The 22610-nt window shown below is 31.7% G+C and overlaps 3 protein-coding genes and 1 pseudogene across 4 annotated transcripts; 2 read left to right on the forward strand and 2 right to left on the reverse strand.

Annotated features, from left to right (window-relative positions):
- Nucleotides 1-1047: 1047 nt before the first annotated feature.
- DCTN2-p50 (dynactin subunit 2) lies at nucleotides 1048-2903 on the reverse strand. The gene is made up of 8 exons (XM_088195778.1): nucleotides 2833-2903; nucleotides 2508-2710; nucleotides 2302-2437; nucleotides 2119-2225; nucleotides 1915-2049; nucleotides 1611-1848; nucleotides 1452-1548; nucleotides 1048-1384 (listed from the first exon to the last, which is right to left on the reverse strand). The coding sequence occupies exons 1-8, from the start codon at nucleotides 2866-2868 to the stop codon at nucleotides 1206-1208; spliced, it is 1131 nt and encodes a 376-aa protein (XP_088051904.1). The 5' UTR covers nucleotides 2869-2903; the 3' UTR covers nucleotides 1048-1205.
- Nucleotides 2904-3723: 820 nt separating this feature from the next.
- On the forward strand, nucleotides 3724-5002 carry LOC148231128 (B-cell receptor-associated protein 31). Its single transcript, XM_088195779.1, has one exon. The coding sequence runs from the start codon at nucleotides 3828-3830 to the stop codon at nucleotides 4521-4523; it is 696 nt and encodes a 231-aa protein (XP_088051905.1). The 5' UTR covers nucleotides 3724-3827; the 3' UTR covers nucleotides 4524-5002.
- A 2897-nt stretch (nucleotides 5003-7899) lies between these two features.
- LOC148231129 (venom carboxylesterase-6-like) lies at nucleotides 7900-21721 on the reverse strand. 2 transcript variants are annotated; one of them, XM_088194834.1, is made up of 10 exons: nucleotides 21583-21721; nucleotides 13221-19736; nucleotides 11845-11950; nucleotides 11586-11771; nucleotides 11151-11527; nucleotides 9266-9434; nucleotides 9007-9191; nucleotides 8772-8922; nucleotides 8574-8700; nucleotides 7900-8500 (listed from the first exon to the last, which is right to left on the reverse strand). In XM_088194834.1, exons 2-10 carry the CDS (start codon nucleotides 13413-13415, stop codon nucleotides 8308-8310), a joined length of 1689 nt encoding a protein of 562 aa, XP_088050960.1. In that variant the 5' UTR covers nucleotides 13416-19736; nucleotides 21583-21721; the 3' UTR covers nucleotides 7900-8307. The 2 variants fall into 2 exon arrangements, with proteins under 2 accessions (XP_088050960.1, XP_088050961.1); XM_088194835.1 differs by lacking the exon at nucleotides 21583-21721 and adding an exon at nucleotides 12435-12563 and having other exon boundaries at nucleotides 13221-13321.
- On the forward strand, nucleotides 19794-20335 carry LOC148231130 (uncharacterized; annotated as a pseudogene).
- Nucleotides 21722-22610: the final 889 nt, after the last annotated feature.

The raw sequence follows: 22610 nt of genomic DNA on the forward strand, positions 1-22610 counted from the left end.
ATTTTTTTTCTTATGTGATGTTATAGCCTTTAAATTAATAACTACTCTTAGCTGGCCAAACATGTCTACAAATTAATTTCTTCTCTTTTCAATCAAATAATAAAATCTAATACAAATTGGAATATGTTACAATATGTTTAAATATTAAATTTATATGTAGGACGCGAAGGTATTCAAAGCTACGATGGTGGCGGAAAACACGCTTGGCTTGCTGTGTTGACAAATGCCAATGTTGTGAGCCTAACCAAACAAGTTGTCCCTAAAACACATTGATAATGATAATGAGCTGCCGACATGCGAATGAACACTATACGATAACATTATTGCCAACTAAAAAAATGCTTCTAACCATCTGTCAAAATAATTCTTACCATTTAATATAAATTCTGACCATCTAATATTTATTCTGGTCGCTTATACTCTGACATTTTAATATAAATTCTGACCACAACCGTATTAAAATTCTGACCCCAAAAATTCGACCCTTATGGAAATAAGGATTTGACGTTTGTGTCATGACTGGTTGACAATAAGACGGAGGCTAGCAGCTGGAAAAGATGTTTTATTGATTGAGTTTACATGTATGAAATTATTATAGCACCGACCGGAAGACGTTCTTTCGTCGCATCGTATAACGATTATATTTAGTGGCAAATGGTTTCAAGGCATTTGAAAAAATTAATCGTGACTGAATATATATGACCTGTCTCTATTTACCAGTACTGGCGTTTCGAGCTCATTCTCAGACGGATTATTTTTAATGGTAAAGGTAGATAAAAACTCAATTTTCAGTCTAATGTAAGTAAGTTGTCAAACAAGAAGCTGTTATTCTTTTCTTTATAATTAATGCCATATGTAGCATTTTCCTCCGTACGGCGGATTAGATGTCTGCCAGCGATTATTATCTCAACACATATCATTAGGGGAAGTAGAAACTCCATAGGTTATGCGTAGCAATATTTTGTAAGAACTGTTTATTTCTTAGAATGAAAACTTTGATTTATAATTAGGTCATGCAATAAGATTTTTTAAATGAATAAAAAAAAATTAGTTTAAAAAACTTTTATTTCAGTATAATATTAGTGGTATTATATAAAATGTATTACAAAAAAACTTTAGATAGCATTTTGATATTGTTTGTAAGCGAACACTACCTAAAAATAAATAGCTGGGTTTAATATCATTAAGCATTTTCTTGGATAATCTTATTTAGACATATTTGAGATTCTATCGTTAAGCTTTTTAATTTCATTTTGAATCTTCTCGTAATTGTTAGCAAAAACTTCTTGAAGCCCCTGCAACATCACTTTATTGTTTTGTACACCTGTCGTGATAGTGCTTTGAAGACTCTGCAACTCAGCCATGGATTTTCCAAAGTCGCTCGCTAAAATTAAACATATTTTAAAGATATATTCAATAATTGAAGAGCACTATTTGAATTTGTGAGTAACCTTGTTTATGAATAATTTCCAAAGTTTGCATCCTTTCCAAGATTTGAGCGTGCGAAATGCCTTCTGTCTTTTTCACCAAGTCATACAGCTCGTTGATCTGAAATTATAATACAATATTAAAAAAAAATAATATATACATCAATTGAAATAATTAGCAACTTTTTGATCTCGTTCTGGATCCGTCGAAGAAGCAGTTTTCAAAGCCTCCATGGCCGGAAGCAAACGAGCTAATCTTTGCTCGGCGGCATCAAGATGTGTCGGTTGTAAAATAGCAACTTTAGATGCGAGACCATTAACGGCATTGATCAATCCTTTGTTATTTATAACACTTAAAGGTCCAGAAACACGATCGATCTTTTCAGGAATGTTGCCGACGGCGGATTCTAACCTATGCAATCTAAAACACCGATCAATGCGTTGATTTATTCTGAATATTATATGTATTTTTAAATAAATATTATACCTATGCTCTAATTGAGCTAATCTTGTAGTTTGAATCAAATTATTAGAATCAGGTCTTAATTTAATAACAGTAGTAGCAATTTGTCCGTTTTCGATGACATTTTTGGAGTTCTCACTGGCTTGCTCTAATAGTTTTCTACGAATGAAAAATATATGCAAATATTTAACATATTAAATAATTTAAATGTACATAAGTATAAATTACCTCAGTTTCACTGATTCTGGATCTGTTTCACTTCCTTCTTCAAAATTCAGATCGTCCAAGATTTGTTTAGTTGATTCGACTTGAGAAGCCAAATCTTTAAATCCAGCCTAATTATATCACATTATAATAAAAAATTGAAGCTACTGTGAAATAATGTAAACCACAAGAAAAATAAAATTGTACCTTGTCATCTTCCGGCCCCTTTTCCTGCAGAGTTACCAACTGCTCTAAAAGCTCAGTAGTTTCACATTTCAAACGTTGCAAGCGTTGTAGAGGAGATTCAATTTCTCCTTCGGCGGCCAACTCCCATTCGCCACATCTAGAAAGATCGATTTAACTCACGAAACGAATAATACGATTAAATATACGCATGTATTATAAATCATTACTTATATCCGTTGCGTATTTTTCGACCAATTCGGTCTGAAAAGTCTACACTCCCCGACACTTTCTTGTCTTTGAACTTGTTGAACGAGCTGCTTACGGACACGTTCAGGAACTCAATACACTCGTTACCCTCGTCTGGATTTTCTTCAATTTGGTCCGATTCGGGTAAGTCGCCAGATTCGTAGACGTCTGGTTGATCATAGGCCTGTGAAAGTAAAGTGGGGTATTTCAGAAAAATGCGCAAGTGTATTAAAAATCGTTCAAAATATGTAGTATGAAACTAATAGCGTATTTTATTTGAGTTTTATGTTAATAAAACTAACTTACAATGCCAGGAAGATTCTCATACTTGGGATCGGCCATTATTACCACTCGTTGACAGCTGTCACGGTTTGAGTGTTGCTAGTCGATAGACAGTTGTTAAAAGAGCTTTCTAAAATTTGGAAATATTTAAAATTATACATTATGTTATTTATTTGTGTGTAAAACGTTAAAATTACCAATAAATATACAAAAATGATTCATTATAGTTTTCTAAATTTGGGAAACAGAATATTTTTATTGATCTGAGCTGCCTAATCAAAATTCTTAAACTTGAATTTTTATTTATCATTAAAAAACAAAATTTTACTCACCCCTCTCCCCATTAATATTTTAATAATTCGTTACATGAGCTTAGAAATATAATTCAATTTAAAGTAATTTAATACCTTTTTCAATAACCGGTATATATAAAGTTGAGTCGTTTAATAACGAACTTAATCTATGTATATCTTCCTGAATTCGCATCAAATGGAAATAATATTTGCATGTTTTAGTGCTTTACAGCGAATCGCTTAGGTCAGCGTATCAGATTATATTCTTTTATAATATTGTTTGATAATTTAAATTTATTTGGTATCACGGCGCCCCACAAGATCTAGCACCCCAGGCGATCGCCTATATTGTCTGCCCTTCGGGTCGGCCCTGACGACGATGATAAACGGTTAAGTGTTTGGGAAATACTCAAGCACACAGTGATAAAAAACGAAGCTTTAAAATTTAAAACGCATTTATGTATTAAAACGTTAGGGCCAAAAGCATAAAAAGCAGAACATATGTTTTCTGACGTGGCGCCGGTAATATGAACAAGTAGCAATAAAAATAATTTCGAGGAGGAAGTGAATAATTTTAATTGACTTTTAAATTGTTGCCAGCTGTGAAAACATATTGCGCAATATATTGAGCCGGCGTTTGTTCACTCAGTGAGTCATCGTTCGTTCGAGAGTCAGAACCACGTCAGGTTTGTTTATTCGCGACCTAGACGCCGAACCGTCGTCACCATGAGCTTGCAGTGGACCCTGATAGCTACGTTCCTCTACTTCGAGGTGGCCATAGTACTCCTCCTCGTGCTGCCGATCGCCAGTCCTCGAAGATGGCAGCGCCTCTTCAACTCTCGCCTCTTTCACTTCATAGGGGCGCAGGCCTCCATGTACTTCTTCATCCTGCTCGCCATCCTCGTGCTCTTCCTGCTCGACGCCATCCGCGAGATGAGGAAGTACTCTAGCGTCGAACTGACGGATCACACGCACCAGCACTTGGACGCTGAGATGCAAGGCAACATGAGGCTGTTCAGAGCGCAAAGAAACTTCTATATATCAGGTTTCGCCCTTTTCTTATCCCTCGTCATCAGGAGATTGGTCATCCTGATCTCCGCCCAAGCCACTCTGCTGGCGCAGTCCGAAGCGAACTTACGTCAAGCCCAAAGTGCGACCAACGCCGCCAGATCGCTGATGGCGCAGAAGGACGACACTTCGAAGACCGACAAGGAGCAGACCGAAGAGCAGGACAGTAAGATCGCGGCCCTCAAGTCTAAAGTGTCTCTTTTGGAAGACGAGCTGACCAAGGAGAAGAAAGACAAAGAGGCGCTCAAGAGTCAAGCGGACAACTTGGGCAAAGAATACGACAGAATGACTGAAGAATTCAGTAAACTGCAGAAGAAGATCACCATCAGCGGAGATTCCAAAAAGGACGAGTAATAAGACTTAATAATAATGAAATTATATACACAAGGATGATATTTTATAATGAAGTATTTTTATTCATAGACCGAAGGTCGATAATCTTGTATACTTAATATCGGGGTACCAATCTGTTGAGTCATATACTCGCTCGTTTATTTGCTAATATGTGTAATATATTTATTTGCACAAATTACACCGCAGCTATGTGTTCATTTTTATTGTTGTATATTTCTTTCCTTTAATCTGTAATGCTTTTAGAAGCTCAGTCTCCCTTGTTTACATACTGCTGCTGACTGCTTTTTAACTCGCTAATACAATTTGGTTGTGTTATTATTTTTTTGCTATTATGTAAATATAAAATCTGTTATGTATTGTGCTTTATCAATTTAAAGGCATTTGTTTAAAAATAATAAATGTTAATGGCTGTTAAAAAGTGTGTTACGATATCAAAATGTATTTATTCTTAATTAATTAAACACAAAATATTTACATTATTTTTGCTTTTATTTTATCATCTCGTTCAAGTTGAAATTTTGTTTTTAAACTTACATGTATTGATAATACAGTTTTTATAAAAAAATATATTACGTAATATAAAAAAACAAATCTAATCTACGACATTTTTTTATTCTTGTGCTATCTAATAGATTAGGTTTTAAATCCAAACAGTAATCCCTCATTAACCCGCCGTTGGTCGCACGGCGGCGCAGCGCTCACCCTATCGGTTTTTTTGATGCCGTTTTTTTTGTATGCATTATATTAACTTGCGGGTCCCTCTACTTTTCAAGAATTATGTTTTCTTCAATATTGCAGGCTCAAACACGTGTTTACTAATTCGATATACATTTGGTTTTGCATATTAGTTGTGTTATATCAAGGATCGAGAGAAATCGTTATTTACGCGGGTTAGATTCGTGCTGGAAATTTTTTTTTTTTTAGTTTCTTTTTATTATTATTTACTTTTTTGTTGTTATTATTATGTTTTTAATTTATTTTATAAATATATTTTATTTAACTCTATTGATACATAGTACAAAAAAAATATTTTAAATTTTTTTTTCGATCCTTTAGATAATTTAAACAAATTAAACAAATTTATCGCAAAGTTTGCAAATAAAAATGTAGCAGTATTTAGGAGAGAAACCTGACACTACGATAATTCATCACACAAAACCAAGTGAATAGAATCGTCCAAAATGTAATTTTTGCCCTAGGAAAAAAATCGCAAAATCACCATAAAATGCCACATGTGCTATAACCCAATATGCAAAGAATATTTATCGGCATTATGTCCAGATTGCATAACTAAGTAATAAAGTAATCAAGATCAAAAATAATATATATTTTTTCATGTTATTTTTAAAGTTTTAAACATATATCTAAAAAAATTATATTTTACTTTTAAAATATTTATTATTTTATTTTTCTTCTTTCGTTATGTAAATAAAAGTTTTAAAGAATTTATTTATTTTATATATTCAACACTAAAATATACCAAAAATAAAAAAAATAATAAATATTCGATATTTAAATTTAAAAACATAAAGAACTGAGAGGCGGCTATTCGCTCAGGCGCGACCAACGGCGTATGCAATACTCGCGCGACCAACGGCGGGTTAAACGTTTATTTTCATTAAAAATATGTTCATAGTCAAAAATAAGTAGTAGCATTAAAACTAGTAGGATTGCAATGACTCATTTACGCTTACATCATTTGCAATTATTATCTTTTTTGCGATTTATTTTCTTTTTTACCAATTTCACGTAATGTCAGTGTTCATAATAGGTCTAATACAAACTTCAAATGGTTTTTCACTTCGCTTGTATTCATTTTTGACCAAGAGTTGCTCCATTTACCCGTTTTCTCGTTTCAACTTTCTACTACTTCAATTACACCGTAGACTACCAACCTTTTTCGAGTGGTTGCCCCTCTTTATAAAAGATAAATGATGCATTTTAAAAAAGCAGGAATATATACATATATTAAGATATTACGTTAAACTCGAAAGGCAAGGGTCGTCACATATAATTGCACTATAAATTTAACAGTTTCTGTGGGAGGTCGTCTCCATCAAAATGCCTAACAGGATAATGAAATATGACTTAACAATTGCGTAATTCAAATAGAGGATAGACTCAAGCTGAATCGACCACGCTTAAACCCTTGTAATATCTAGAGAAAAAACAATACTTTTGGATATAAAGGAATGCATAGACAATGTATATGTAAATATAAATATATAAATGACAAGGCACGCTCATTTATCACGTCATTATTACCCTCGTAATGGTGGTTTTGCTCTAACAGCCACCAGCAATGTTTTGCTACATAAATACGTTTTAAAATTTTAACAAGTTAGGTGCGAACGAACGGTAGCGAGCAAGTGTCAAAACAGTGAACACCCCACAAACCTACTTAAAAGGAGGATTATATAGCACAGCAATGTTACACAGTGGGGATTTATGTACAATGAGACATGGAATAACGATTTGCTAGATCGTTGAATATATAGTATATAGTATTAAATTTATAAATAAGATTAATTTATAGAGCAAAGAATTACATTTATAGTGGAAACTATCAAATTTATATTGGAATTAATTCACACTTCTCAGAAGTTGGTAATTTAATTTTCGGCGAGTCATAAATTTGAGAAGTTTTAAATCCTAGAAACTAGCATCTGATGAAAATATTACTAGTACGCTGTGTTCGCGTTTATATACTCTTTTGTAGTTAGAGAAGGTTCTTCGCTGTTATTGTTTCTTACTTAACTTTTAGGAGTTCTTGCATATAACACTTGTAGACAGTACATTCTGTATTGACAGCGATTGTTTCTTGTTTAGGCCTTGTTTTTTTCGAGTGATCCTAATCAGCTCAAATAAGCGATCGACATATGCGCTTGTACAACATCAGAGTGACGAATAGACTTGCTCTGCAATCAGATTTAATATACTTTTAACAAAATTCACTCTTACGCTTCAGAGCTCGTCCCGACAACTGAAACTTATGACTCCAGAATTGAGTTAACATTTTTTTAAAGAAAACTCAAAATTTATTGTATAAATAAATATTTTTTAATTCACAAATATAAAATAAATATTTAATTTTATACAAACAATGATTAAATATTATAGGTTAGATCTTTCCTTTTAATAAATATATCCAATGGTCAATTTTAATATTAATTTTCAATAATCATTAAGGTTGATCATTGATTATTTAGTATTCTTTTTCAATATATGCATAGAATTATTTAAATTTATCGTAGAGATTCTTGATCATATTTAATAATTAATTTTTCAAAGATCTCTCATTTTATTTTTTGACCTTAAAATTAAAAAAAAAACATTAGAATAAAATCAAAACTTGTTAGGATAAAATTAAAACTGATTGATGTTTATATAGAGATGTAATGAATAATGCTGACTACAGTTTCTCTTATATTCTTGAGAAAGTTTTAATGAGATGTAATTTAGCTCATGTCCATGAGCTTAATGTATGAATAGTAAATCTTCTTGACAATATTTGTGGTACTTAGTAAATATATATATTTATAAAATAGCAGTGATAAATAATTACCATATTATGTTTTTTACTTCAACGATATGTATGAAATACCAATATTAAATTATATTTAAAACCTTACCACTGTTTTATTTTGCTTGTAACATTTGTACCTAAGATACATATTTGATTGGTAATTATAACTTTTATATTTAATAAAGTGTTGTGCAATGTTAGTATTGCATTGTTTTTGTGTGTCAGAATTTGTATAAAAATTGCATCAGCTAAAAATAATCACAGTTCTGTTTTAGCCGGTTTTTTATTTGCTCTTTCATTTTCGTCGAATTCGAATTTATCCCAAACACTATTATATTTCAAAGTCTTGACATTATTCATTTTGACATCGTAAGGACCGTCTATTTCTAGATAATTTATCATATCGCCGTCTCCACTCAACGGTGTCCATTCTACTCCGACATCCGGAACGCTACATAAAAACAAAATCAATTATAAGTCTGCTCTGGTAGATTACCGTTGTATTTGATTTAATTAGCACTAACCCCTTTTTCGCAAATGACGATACCATGTTAGTAAGGAATTTCACCATTTTTACATCTTGTACCTTTGTCCACGGCTTTATGAAAAACAAGTCTAAAATATATGTAGTGTCATCTCCGTGACTCACACCTAAAAATGTAATATTATCTTAATCTTATAAAATGCTTAAATGATAGATTAAATAATGAAAATACACTAACCATATTTTTCAACAGTGTTGCTTAAGAATGTACCTAAACTATGTTCGCCTGAATACTTAAATTTATAAACATATACTGGACTTTTCTTTGTCGACGCAAACACTTTAGAACATTGTTCGATGCCGTTGATAAAATGACGGTCACTGAAAGCCTATTTTGTATAATACACACAATTGAATACTATTATAAAGCTAAATCTTAAAGTATTATTTATCAAACATAAAAATATATTTACATCTATGAATTGAGATATGGTATGGATCGAAAGTTTTTTGTTTTTCATATAGCTTTTCTTGATTTCTTCAGCGACCCATGCATGCGATTCAGCAGGAATTGTATGATTGAAATCAAACATATGAGGCACGAGCTCTTCCCATTTGCTTTCGATTTCATCTAATAATTCTTGTTGCTTAATGTATACTAAAAAGTAATAGTAAGAATATATCGTTACCGCATATAAATTAATATACAACATACTATCTGATATATTTTACATGAAACTGGATATAGGCCTTCCTGAGCTGTTATTGATGAAATCCATGGTATGTCTTTAATTTCTCCATCTTCCATCATTTTATAGGGATGTTTCTTTATAAAAGCATTTTCAGTTGTTGACGGTTCTACTACCGGAGCGAACGGTGAAAATGGTGCATGTAGAAACGGCTATATAAATAGATTAAAATAATTATATACATAAACAATAAGTACTTACATATAAACACAAAAACTTTCAATAATATTCCAAATAAAGAAACACCTTTATGCATTAAGAAATAAATTATAATATTAGGTCTTATTTTATTTTCTATTTATGTTTATATTGTGTATTATATGTATGTTTAGTGTTAAAATTAGCTATATTACCTAAATAAATTAATACAATAAAATTAATAATAAATGTAAGAGGGTAAGGCAAACGAAGAAGTCGAAACACCACTCTATTATTCAATAAAGTGGCAGCAGTGTTAAATGTAGTTTGAAGAATAGCCAACAGGTGGCAGCACAAATCAGGCATTCAACACGAAGGTACAGCAGTAGCTTAAAATGTTCGCCGCACTTACAATATGCGTTAAAGTGGTGCTCTGTCATTTATATTTTGAGCTGTGAAGGGGTGAAACCCATTGAAATTTATCGACGTATGGTGATGCATGTCTGTCATTCCAGCAAGTGTACGAGTGGATTATAATGTTTATTTGCAGATTCTTCTCAATAGGGGCGTTATTTCAAATTTTTACAGGGGAGGGGGAGAGGGAAAAAGTTGGCCAATCAGTGGTCGATTTCTTAATATTTACATTTCATTAAGATTCATACATTTTTTTTGGCCAAATTTCCTATTTTTTGGCCAAATTTAAGGGGGTCCCAGTTTAAAATGCACGTCAAAAGCAATAAAGTCGTGCTGTCACAGTGGAGACGCTCGGTTATCTAGCGTTCATATGAAGACTATAACAATGTTACGACTTACAATAAGTGAGAATGGAATGAAGCATATATAAACCGAATTTTCACCAATAGAAGAACGCAAAGAACAATTATCCCTTCTCAGAAGTCAAAATTCCACGTCAAAAGCAATAAAATCGTGCAGTCGCCAACACGCTTTTGCTTTTGACGTGAATTTTTTACTTCTGAGAAGTGATAATTGTTTTTATATCCTCCTATTGACTAAAATTCGTTTTGAATTTACTTCGACCAATACTCATATTAGAATTCCGTTGTAATATTGGTAAGGATAGTTATCATATTTTTAAAACATAGTGTAATATCCAAAGTGCAGACAAAATATGGAGCAATATACGACGAGTGATGTCTGAAAAGCAATATACGACGAGTGATGTCTGAAAACTTATATTGAACGCCATATATAGAAAATATTAATCTTTTTATTTTTGAGGTTTCTTTTTGACTCACCTTTGTATATATATGATATACATAAAAACAATTTTTATGTGTATATACACATAAAAAATGTCAGACTGTGAGGAAATGAGTGATAATGAATTTATACTATTTTCCTGTAACTTATAAAGTTGAATATTTATACTCAAGAGAGAGTTTTATATCATTCTCTCGTAGACGATCCAAACTCAGATTGGGCAACACTCTATTTCAATTCGTTAACAAGGGACGTTACTCCTTAACTTTCTTTATACCACCAAATTAAGTTAAGAAATTTGGGCGATGAAGCATAACACTGGTAGTTTTTTGACTTTGAGGTTATATAATGACAATTATTGATGATGTTAAATCATTAAAACTATAGTTTTTCATTTAAATAATCCTCGGTAGTATCTATTTTATGATATACTTTTTAATCATCACTGAAAGTGACTAGATTCGATTCTTTAGACTTATAAATATAATTATATAATAAATAAAACTTACAATAAATAGTGGAACAGTTTTAACTATAGATGCCGCCGGCCGTTTTCTCAAACATGCTATCATATCTTTAGTTGAAGTAGTAGGACATCCCAAATGATTAGCGATAAAGACAGCTTTTTCTAAAGGTTTTTCTTGCATTGTCCAAGGATTGCATATGGTCCCGCTCTCCGAGATTCCCTTATGTATCAATCCATTAGCTAGAGGCGAAAGCATGAGATAATTAACGCTGGCTCCTCCCGCAGACATTCCCATTACAGTTAAGCTATTGGGATCACCACCGAATTTATCAATGTTATCCTTTACCCACTTCAAACCCATGACTTGATCTTTAAGTCCATTATTTCCAGGCACTACTTCGTCTTGAGTGCTAAGAAAACCTAAAACGAATATGATATTCAAAAAACTGTAAGAATAAATTATAAATTTATGTATTACCTAAAGGTCCTAATCTATAATTGATTGTAACAAGCACCACGTCGACGTCCATTAAAAACTTTGGACCATAGAATATAGCAGAGCCAAAAATGAAAGCTCCACCATGGATGTAAACTACTACCGGGAGATGACTTTCAGAAGACGGCTTTGGTGAGAAAACGTTGAGGTACAAGCAATCTTCATCGCCTGAATTAAAATATACATTATGATGGCTTCTTATTATTGTATATATATAATATATATATTATAAAATACTAACCATCAACATGATACCCTGGATTTCCAAAATCATTCCATTGTAAACATTGACTTGAAGGCTCTTTAGCTTGCCAAATTCCCAACCATGATTTCGCTGGCTCAGGTTCCTACATTAACAATGCATTTATTTTAAACATACTAAATTAAATTATAAATATTTGTTAAATATAATTCAATTAATTCTTTCTATATTTATTATTGATTAGAAGACTTGTTATTATATTAAAATTATATAACGATTAAATATAAATACTTGTTACACATTTATAATTAAAATATATACATATTTGTGACAATTCTATAAGTTTTTAGTTATTAATATATTTAATGTTTTTTATTGTATTTTACATTGATTCATAACGAGCAAAAGTTATTTGCATATTTTTTTATTATACATAATAGAGTTATTAAAGATTAAGCTTTATCTTACAATCACTAAACTAATATACTTTTTGACTATAGTATAATGAATAATCTCTTATTATGACATAATTTTAATCATGCTTTTTTAATCTTGGTAATAAGCTAAAAAAAATGATACTATATAACATGGCTGTAATTAAATGGAATTAATAACACACTTTTTATTACCTTTATCTGAAATCTTGGCATAAAAATAGTTACAAAGATTTATTGTTTTTTATAGTACTTATAATTGCAATATTATGTGTGATTTATACTTGTAATACCTTCTGCAATTACGATGGTTTTTATTCTAACCTTGAAAACAAAAATTATCTGTAATAATATGATAAATATTATGTAATAACTATTTTTTATATAAAAACTAGCAAAGTAGCGCTAGAATCGTTAGATAATGTTGTACTTATTATAATTATTTCATTTGCATAAGAATAAGGATATATTTATTTACGTGTATATATATTGACCTAGTAGAACTATTCAATAATTTTATGCGCATTTAATCGCAAACAATGCTCTTGCTAACTTGATATCATAAAATTACAATGCACAACTTAAAGCAATGGATAATTTTTATCAATGTAATAACACTGATTTTCGTACATTATATTAAGCATAACTTCGATTTATGCTTATATTCGTTAAAATAAACAGAATTCCTCAATTTTACATTCTGAATATTTATGTTATCATTGAAAAGCAAATGTATTTTATCATTATACCAAATGTATTATGATTTATTACCTATGTGATGACTACATCAATAAGATTTTATGTAATACATGCGTTGATTGTGACAAAATAATTTATTATTTACTGATGTTTATACCATATTTAAAATTCATTTAATGATGAAGTAGACTTGATGAATACATCCATATAATAAAATAATGTAATTATGTGAATATATCGTTAAAAAATATTTTTTTTAATAAAAATAATTTTTCAACTCACCTTAAATCGCCTGTCTCCAACTGGAGGCTTTGCATAAGGAATTCCTTGAAAAGAAGCAAACTTTTTTCCAAACATAGATTCCTTCCATTCTCCAGCCAGTTCACCTTGATTAATTTTTATTATTACTTCACCTTTTTCCGATAACACCTGACCGAAAATCGAAATCAGGAACAAGAATACTATTTTTCTCAACATTTTCGCAGAAGATATCGCGCGTGCGAATGCTGATACGCGATTAAATTGAAAAATGGGAAAGACTCGTGTAATATAGACTTGGATACCTACTTACATTTGTGTGTGTCTAATCTTTTAAGTTGTCGCTAATGATAATTATGAGTTATTAATGGTCAATATTTAATACGATAGTCATAATTAACTTGTTAAATCATAACATATTATTTTAATTACACATGGAGTGTTGTATATATTGCACGCATGTAAAAATTAAGAAAATTAGAGTTTATAAATATTTTTAAAATGCTATATAAATTAATAAGAATATAAATTTGTTTGTTGTATAAAATCGTTCGTTTCTTAGTCATCATCATTATCGTTGTAGCTCTACAGCCTAGGGCGGGTCTCGGCCTCACCTAAGATTATTTTCCATCTTACATATTAAGGCATGGAGATCTTTAATTGTACTATCCATTGATCTTTAATTATCCTGTGCTCCGCTTAGCTTTAGGTTTATAAAAAAATAGTCACTTCACGTTGTAAAATAGTTGTCCATGCGGGCACATGTTACGATGTATTTTAATATACTTAACGTCGTCAGACTTCTATTACAACTCGCAGAGTTTATTATTGTACCGATGACGCCAAGAACTGTCTTCTAAAGTAGGTCCAAAAATATCTTTCACTTAAAAGTGTGAAACCGCTAAGAGTTGCTGGTGCTCAGTATCAACGCCTCACCCCATATACAATGCCAGTCTCACAAGTCTTGTATAGACATATTTTAATTATTCTGGATATACGGGCGCTTTTTTGTTATGCAGACGAAAAAAACACTCGTTGACTGTATTTAGTCTCTTGTCAATTGACGCCGACATAATATTTATTATTGACAGCTGAATAAGATTCACGATAAGAAAAATCATCAACCCAATCGGAGCGGATAATGTCTTGTATTAAACATTTTTTTACCTTTGATATATAATATATGTACATTGTTTTATTTGTATTTACATGTAGTTCCATTGATTCTGCAGCGCTTTGTAGTTCCTGGAACGCCTCCACAGCTGCCAAGTTGGAAGAGCCAGTGATGTTAATGTCATCTGCATATGCCAATAATGTATTTTAGAGTCCCAGGAGACATTTTTAAAGACAATATTAAAAATATATTTTTGTGTACTAATCTGGCATCCCATATTTTCTTTAATATTTTGTAAAAGTTTCCAAGTTTACATATAAATCCGAATTATTTCATTGCTTAGTATTGATTTCCCGTATATACGGTGCCTTAAGCCGCATCATGGTTATTAATTTCATTGTCGTTCTTGTAATTTTTTTAATAAATATCATTAGCTAAAATCTATTTTCCAGTAATATGGATTAATACATATTACAAAAACTGGGCATATATCCTAATCAACATATAAGCTATCGCTTAATAAGTCTTATTAAGGTGTAATCGCATATTGGAAATATAATTCCGGAAATTCAATTTACTTTTAAGTAAATACACTATTTAATTTATCCCATCGAAGATAAATTTGCACTTTTCTTATTGTCGTGCGACCTTGACTCTCGTGGGTAGATCGTCTTAAGGAAAAACGAAGGACCAGCGAAACACTTTAACGATTGTTTAAATTATTTATTTCATATTTCTTCATGTTTAACAATAATTAGGCACATGCCCGTGCTCGAATTATTGTACCGATTAAATTAAAGCTTTATTGTACTGAAGTTTGTTGTTGTACAACAAGGACTATTATTATTAAATTTTAATAGTAAAACAATTTTGGCAAATATAATTTTTTAATTAGTTTGAGCCATTTTTGGGTTAAATGTAATCTATATTCAAACTATATTATATCTAAAGTCAAAAGGTTAGCACTTGGAGATAACTATTACCAGCTTCACTATACAAATCTATATTATGAATTGTATTTATGGTTCAAAATATATGTATATAATTTAAAAAAATTGTGAAATATATTAATACTATTATATACAGATTGATCTAATTCGAGTTTCCTATGTTGGTATGACTGTAAATCAGATAGCTGTCAATAATCACGTGTGTTAAAGGTGTCAAATGTTAGTATTTATTTACGAAATGGATCGCTTAACGCTTTAAACTTGTTCAATTGTTCTATAGAAATGACACTTCCGTACTGTGTATCGAAATTTACGGGAAAATTTCATCATCCTACTGAGCAAACAATTCCCAACGTAGTGAAAAATCGAAGAGAATGGAAGCGTTGAAGATAGGGTAAGGCCTGTGCTTCATCGTGGCGCCCGTTCAGCTGAGAATATTTCTGCTGTATGTTAAAGTGTGGCCGAAGAATCGATATTGTCGATTCGTCGGTGTTTTGATTTTTTTCCCTTTTTTTATGGCTATATATATAACACAATAACTGAAGCTAAGAGACAATGGACAATGAATTGGGTGCTAGAGCAGCAGGAAGTTGATGCTGATTTTTCAAAGAAAATCTTTTTCTCTGACGAGGCACATTTCCACCTCTCTGGGTATGTTAATAAGCAAATTAAAATAAATAAATTCTAATGTGATTCACGAGAAAATTATATGCGCAAAAAAGGTGACTGGTTGGTGCTATTGTGGTTAGACGGCGTCATTAGGCCTTACTTTTTTTTTAAAATGACGAAAGTCGGACTGTAACTGTCAACAGTGAGCGCTAAGTATATTGATGAATTGATATTGTAACTACTCCAGGAGTAAAGGTGTGTTTTAGCAACAACACGCAACAACACTTCATAACTTCTTATTTTTTATAAGAACGTAACGACAAGATATTAAATTATCATCCTTTAATTTCGTAATAATATAATAACTAGGTGTGGGTAGCGTAGAGGATATTAAAAAGCTATAAATATAAATTTTTACGGAGTAAGATGCAATCATTAGAATAGCGCTTTCTAATTAAATTTAGTCACAGAACCTTTCTATTTTGTTTTATAATATAATGTAGTTCATAAATATTTTAAGCGTAGTAGATATATTTTTTTATATATTACGAAATTATCAATGATGTAAATGTTTACATTGTAAACAATCGCTACATGTGTGTTCCTGTCTTGGTCCTTCCCTTTGCACCACTATTTGACACGGAATAATCTAGCAACAATGTTGCAAAAACAATTTTGCGATATTACGATTATTATATGACGAGATGCGGAATAGCAAATACATCTTGTATACATTTCATTATATTATTTGTACTGTATTTAGATAAGATCTTTACCAACCTTTTAGTACATACCAGTAAAAGTGCATTGTGTGCTTGTAGTTATCTGAATATATAGAGTTACGATCGTTCGCTCATTCCAATATTGGCGTACTACAGTTTGAGATTTTTGTAGCTACCGAATACTTATATCTAGACATAATTATTTTAGTAGATTAAATGCCAACGTCGAAAAATTACACTGTTTAACAGATGTTTGCGAAATCGGTCCAGAAGCGTCATTTACTGTTCAGAGATAATTGTGTTTTTTTGTTTATGTTGTTAACAATCTAAATATGATTTTTGTTGCGAATTTAAAATGTACGAATTGCTCTGCAACAACGCTAACATAATTCCATATTAGAAGCATGTGTTCTACTAATTTAATAATTTTACTTAAATCGATATATCTATGACTACATCCTCCTAGAAATGGTTCTGGTTATAACGTCCTATTTAGAATATACCTAACACTGTTTTTGAAATAAACTAATATAAATTATTTATATTGCTAAAACTGTTTTAATACTTATAATGATAATATACATTGTTGTTGATCTGTTAAAACATCTAATGATATATTATGATAACATTTCTTACGAATTTTAATACACTGTAATATAATATCATACATAATATAAACATCTAATGTAAATACTATAAAAACATTACAGTAATAGCTTCTACGTACGTATCAACACGTGTATTAAAAAACTTTTCATTAAAAATTGATTATGACGACTGGTTGATCTACTTTACGTTTGATGTCCTAATGTTCGATAGGTTAATTCAGCGTTTCCAAAATTATGGATCAAAAGAAAAAAGGCCATGTCGCCTAAGAAACTATAAAATAACCTTCTATCCACTAAATTCAATAATATTTTCTACGTTGTGCAAAAGAATGGAAAGAACATATTATTTTACATCGCGAGGTGCACTGGCTATTAACCGCCCTACCTTTGGGTTCTTATTCAAAAGGTAGTTAAAAAATACATTGGGTTTTTTTTTCATTAGATTTCACAATAACAATACTTGTTTACAATATAACAGAAAAAAATAAGCAATACTCATTTATGATCCTTTGCAAGTCAGAGGTTCTCGACAAAATATGTCGCCGAATATTTTTTATAATACCCATACGAACATATCACGTATGTTCGTATGGGTAGGGCGGTTAAGGAGGTTGTATTAAAACAACCTGCAATAAAGTTTTTGTATTCTTAGACCAACTTTCTCAGTGGCTAAAGATGCAATATTTTAATTCAAACTCATTTTTATTAATGTCAATTGGTTAATCCAATTATCCTAGCTTTGTGACATTTTTTTAATTTTTGAATAATATATATCTGACTTACAAGGTTACTGTATTTAAAGTGTAAGATCATATGGAAGCTGTAACGAAAAAACTCAATTTACGGTCCCGTTGTAGGGAAACGTTTTACGAAGTTACAAAAAAGTATATCATAAGTTCCATATGATTGGACAAGGAACTATTTTACAGTGAACATACAATCTGGGGCAGACTTGTCGAATTTAGATATTGAGTCAATAATCGAACTGTTGTATAATATAGGGCACTCAACATGTTCGTCGGAATGTCATTAACTGTCTTCTCATCAAAAGTATCCAGTTTTAGCAGGAAATGATGCGCATAACATGTCTAATGCCATTTGTCATAAGTGCGAAACAGGCTTTTCAAAACTAGTTTAAGAAGTTGAACCGGATCTAAGAATAAATTTATCTCATTTTACTCCAAACCTGAAGTTTTTAGTTGACAAAAAACAGTGTCACACTGCGTATTAATAAATTGTTTGATTTATTTATATTTTTTGTGATAGTATATGTTTCTTTATATAAACGCTGTGGTTATAAATTTATCGTAATGAACTCTTTGTGCTGTATCGTATACCCTATATATACATGGTATAAATTATACTCTATAACATATTGCCTTATTGTATGCTATTTTACTATAGATTAGAAAAAGAAAAATTAACTAAAATAAAAAGCAAGAGATATTTACAATGTTTTTACGATATTATTTACCAAAAAATATTTTGGATAGGTATAATTTGGCTAAAATAAAATCAATTTTTAAACATTTTTATTCGTTAATTTTATCTTATATTTCGTAATTTAGATATTTTTTTTATATTGTTTTAAAATTTATACAGTAATAATTCATACCACTGTCTTTATTTTCAAGAGTTACTGGATATTTAAATTTTTTTACTGACCATTTTCTTTTAAATTTAGGGTATAGAACTAGAGAAAGACTAACCATTTGTGTAAGGTAAATAATAAAACATATATTTATAAAAATATGGTACAAAAATGTTTATTAAGAAAAAAGGAATAGATAACAAAATTACAAATTATGAAATTGTTATTCAATAAAATCATTATTAATTATTAATATTAAAATTTTGCAATACATCACTCGCATAATTAAATGTACTGTTACTAGTCAAAGGTGGCTCTGTGCTGCTATAATCCTGTGGTATTTCAGCGTAGTTGAAAGTCATCAAGCCCTGCGTGTTATATCCACTTGAAGTTGTTCATGCTGGCGATGTCGTTCGTGGTACCTCTTGTTCTAGAATCTCATTCAGTTCTATTTCCGAGAAGAGCATAGCAAGTTTCAATTTTAACTTTGCTTGAGTTTTTGGACTGAATGTTTTAAAAGTTGCAGCGTAACTGAGAAACAAGTGATCTACCTCGTCAATCTGTTTATCCTTTGATTTTTTGCTGTGTAAATAGTTAATAACCTTGTCAACCTCTGAGCCTGAAGAAATGCTCAACTTTCCTTTCCTCTTCGGTGTAGTTGGAGGTCACATTTCAAGCGAGGAATGGTACTGATTCGATTCATCATTGCTGTTCGCCATAGGCGACGAAGGCTGTGACGATAGACTTTCATCTTTAATTTCCATTGTACTATCTGTTATATTACTACTCTGGGGACGATATTGAAGTGTCGTATCTAGTAATGACACATGTCTACTCCATGGCCACATGGAATATTTTTTGGCCTGCCCTGTTTCACCTTTTATGCTCTTTTTGAACCTCATATAGGAGTCCCTTAAATTTTTCCATTTTGCTTTCGCTGCATCATCTGAAACAAATATTAATTATTTCTTATTTGAAGAATCCATATAGTAACTAAATTTTAATTTATAAAACATTTTTTTTTAGATATTTGGCTACAGGCGACACGTATCAGACGATTGCTTTCTCTTTTCGGTTGGGACGTTCTACCGTCGCCAATATTGTGAATGAAGTGTGCCAAGAAATTTGGAATATTCTACAACCAATATATTTAGCCAAGCCTACTTCAGATTTATGGAATAGAGCTGAGGAAGGATTCTCAGAACTTTGGAGATTTCCGAACTGCATTGGAAGTATTTCAAGTAGTCGCAGTTTTTCTGTTACAAAAATTATTTTTCGCTCTTTCTTCTAGCAGTAGTTGATCCATACTATAAGTTTATTGTGGTTGATATAGGAAGTTACGGACGTCACAGTGACAGCGGTATTTTTGAAAATTCAGCTTTATTCTGAGAGTACATTGATGGGAAAACTATTCTACCGCCGAAGCCACTACCGGGTACAGGCACTCCGGTACCTTATATTTTGGTTGGTGATGAAGGCTTTGCACTTGAAACTTATTTAATGAGACCATATTCTAAACATGGAGTAATCAACAATTCAATATGAATCTCAGCCGAGCACGTCGTGTAGTGGAGAACGCTTTTGGTATATTGCCAATGAAATGGGGGATATTTATAAGGCCTATAGAGGCAAATATTGAAACTGCGGATCATATTGTAAAAGCAGCTTGCTGTTTGCACAATTACCTCATAGTTAACAATAGAGAGTCGGTAGTCGCAGAAACTCAAGAAGAGGACGGGCCTATACGTGCATTTGTGCGAAGTGAATTAACAAATCGAAAGCCTACCAATGCTGCAATTCAAGTTCGCAAACGTTTTGCTGATTACTTTGAAAGAAGAAACAACGCAACATAAAATAGCATATGAACGGTTGATCGACTATAAACACGATCGCGTGATCGACTGAGTCGCTCGCCATCAACCGTTCATGCTGGTGGCGTTTTGAATCTACCGCATCTATGGACGGCACGCCACTGATACACATATATCTGCATAAAAAAAGAGAATTTTATTAAGAAATAGATTTAATACCTCGACATAAATTTATAACATGTTCATAGTTAAAAGCATAATTATATAGCGAGAAAAGAGAGACAACGCATAGAAATGTATTGGGTGCGAGAGATACGCCTAGCATTACAGACGTCTGGTCCTAGAAGTGGGAGTAATCTGATGCAACATACCCGTTTGTGTGACACGTGCCACAAAATATGTTTGATTTAAAAAAAATGTTGTTTTTTCTGACCGCGTAAATAAATCGAGGGATGAGTGTATATGTAAAAAGAACACAAACATATAAAATAATTTTAATTTAAAAACTAATAAAATGATACTTACTTGTCACATTAAATTCTTTGGCTACCTGATTCCATGCTTCTGTCTTTTTTTAAATATTTTTATAATGTTTATGGAAACAGTAAAATAAATATGAGTATTTACGTACACTTTCGATAAATAATTCAATTTCGTCACTCATTTTTAAGCGGTCACTATAAAAATTTGTAATTTTGTACAACCGGAGTCTGGCAGAATTCTTTAAAATGATTGACGAAATTGAATTATTCATACGAATAAACTTGAAAAATCTATCTTCATGTGACTCTAGTTCGATATATGATCGGTGGTATTCACCCAATTGCTTTCTTTTCTTATTGATTTCATGCACCCAACATCGTATTTTTTTCTTTCTGTATTGCAAAGCTAACAGCAGGGGTTGTTTTTCGTCTGAGCTCGTACTCAATAGCAATATGAAACACAAATTATTTTGAAAATGCACTACTATGGATCACTCACATAAGGTATCGACGTCTCCATATCACTTCCCGCCGCGGCAGACCGCTTGCTGTGAGGCCAAGCCTCAAGTATTGTGGCAGCGTTCTGACAGTTCTCAATGCTGCCACACCACCGCTCAACTTGAGAAGCGGGTGTTCTTAACAACTGGCAACATTCACTTTCTTTCGCCATGGCAGAGGATTAGCATGCAGCGTCGCCGCCAACTCTCCAAAAAAGGTCGTTTTATTAAATAGCCATCATAACCTACATGCGCTACAGTATTAAATAAAAACTGTGAAAAAATACGTATTTGCTTGAATACACATACTACTGCCTAAATATGAATAAATGTCCCGTTTTGAGAAAAAAATGAATGGTTACATTAAGCATAATAGAAGCGACTGTTGATTCGTTATGTCAGGGCCGGCCGGCCAGGGTTATGCGAGCCGATTTGCCGTGACGATAATTTTTTAGCTCTCTCAGGTTGACCATCCCAATAAAAACATCAAGATAATTTTTAAACAAGTTATATTTGTTTATTAGAGCACGGAGCGCTGAGCATTCTCAGACTGGCCCTGCGTCATGTAATGCTAATACCGCTACCATTGTATTTTTCGTCTTTGAAAGATATGCACAAGCTTTAATTAACAAGTTATTAAAAAATACCATTTTGACGTTATTCCTTTCAACGCCAAGCGCATGATATCATGCGCAAGTAAATCTACTGTCTAACGCCAAGCGCATGATATGATGCGCTCGTTAAAACCTTCGTTTTTTAAAGAAACGGAAAGGTAAAAGTTGGCAATATATGTTTTAAAAATCAGTTTGAGTTTCTAGTAAACGATTTCAGTGATTTTATTTATAGAATTTGCGATGAAACAGTGGTATATATAATTATAAAGTCACGCCTTAATTTTAGTCGTTTGTATTTCGCGCGCGGTTTCGATCGTGCTCTTTAGGCCACTTTTAGGGTTAGCACAAACGCATCGCGGAAATTCGTTTTTTTATACTTTAATTTATGAATCGAAATTAAATTATGTCATCAATAT

The sequence above is a fragment of the Plectrocnemia conspersa genome, unplaced genomic scaffold (assembly GCF_051122295.1).
Source record: "Plectrocnemia conspersa isolate PC_06_02 unplaced genomic scaffold, ASM5112229v1 ptg000010l, whole genome shotgun sequence".
Classification (NCBI taxonomy): domain Eukaryota; kingdom Metazoa; phylum Arthropoda; class Insecta; order Trichoptera; family Polycentropodidae; genus Plectrocnemia; species Plectrocnemia conspersa.

Coding starts and splice junctions, on each gene's coding strand:
- DCTN2-p50 (XM_088195778.1), bottom strand. CDS start 2,868: ATGGCCGATCCCAAGTATGAGAATCTTCCTGGCATT. Junction 2,711..2,832: donor ATGAGAATCTTCCTGGCATT/GTAAGTTAGTTT, acceptor TTACTTTCACAG/GCCTATGATCAACCAGACGT. Junction 1,385..1,451: donor GGAAATTATTCATAAACAAG/GTTACTCACAAA, acceptor GTTTAATTTTAG/CGAGCGACTTTGGAAAATCC.
- LOC148231128 (XM_088195779.1), top strand. CDS start 3,828: ATGAGCTTGCAGTGGACCCTGATAGCTACGTTCCTCTACTTCGAGGTG.
- LOC148231129 (XM_088194834.1), bottom strand. CDS start 13,415: ATGTTGAGAAAAATAGTATTCTTGTTCCTGATTTCGATTTTCGGTCAG. Junction 9,435..11,150: donor AAACTGTTCCACTATTTATT/GTAAGTTTTATT, acceptor CTATTTATATAG/CCGTTTCTACATGCACCATT. Junction 8,501..8,573: donor TCGTCATTTGCGAAAAAGGG/GTTAGTGCTAAT, acceptor GTTTTTATGTAG/CGTTCCGGATGTCGGAGTAG.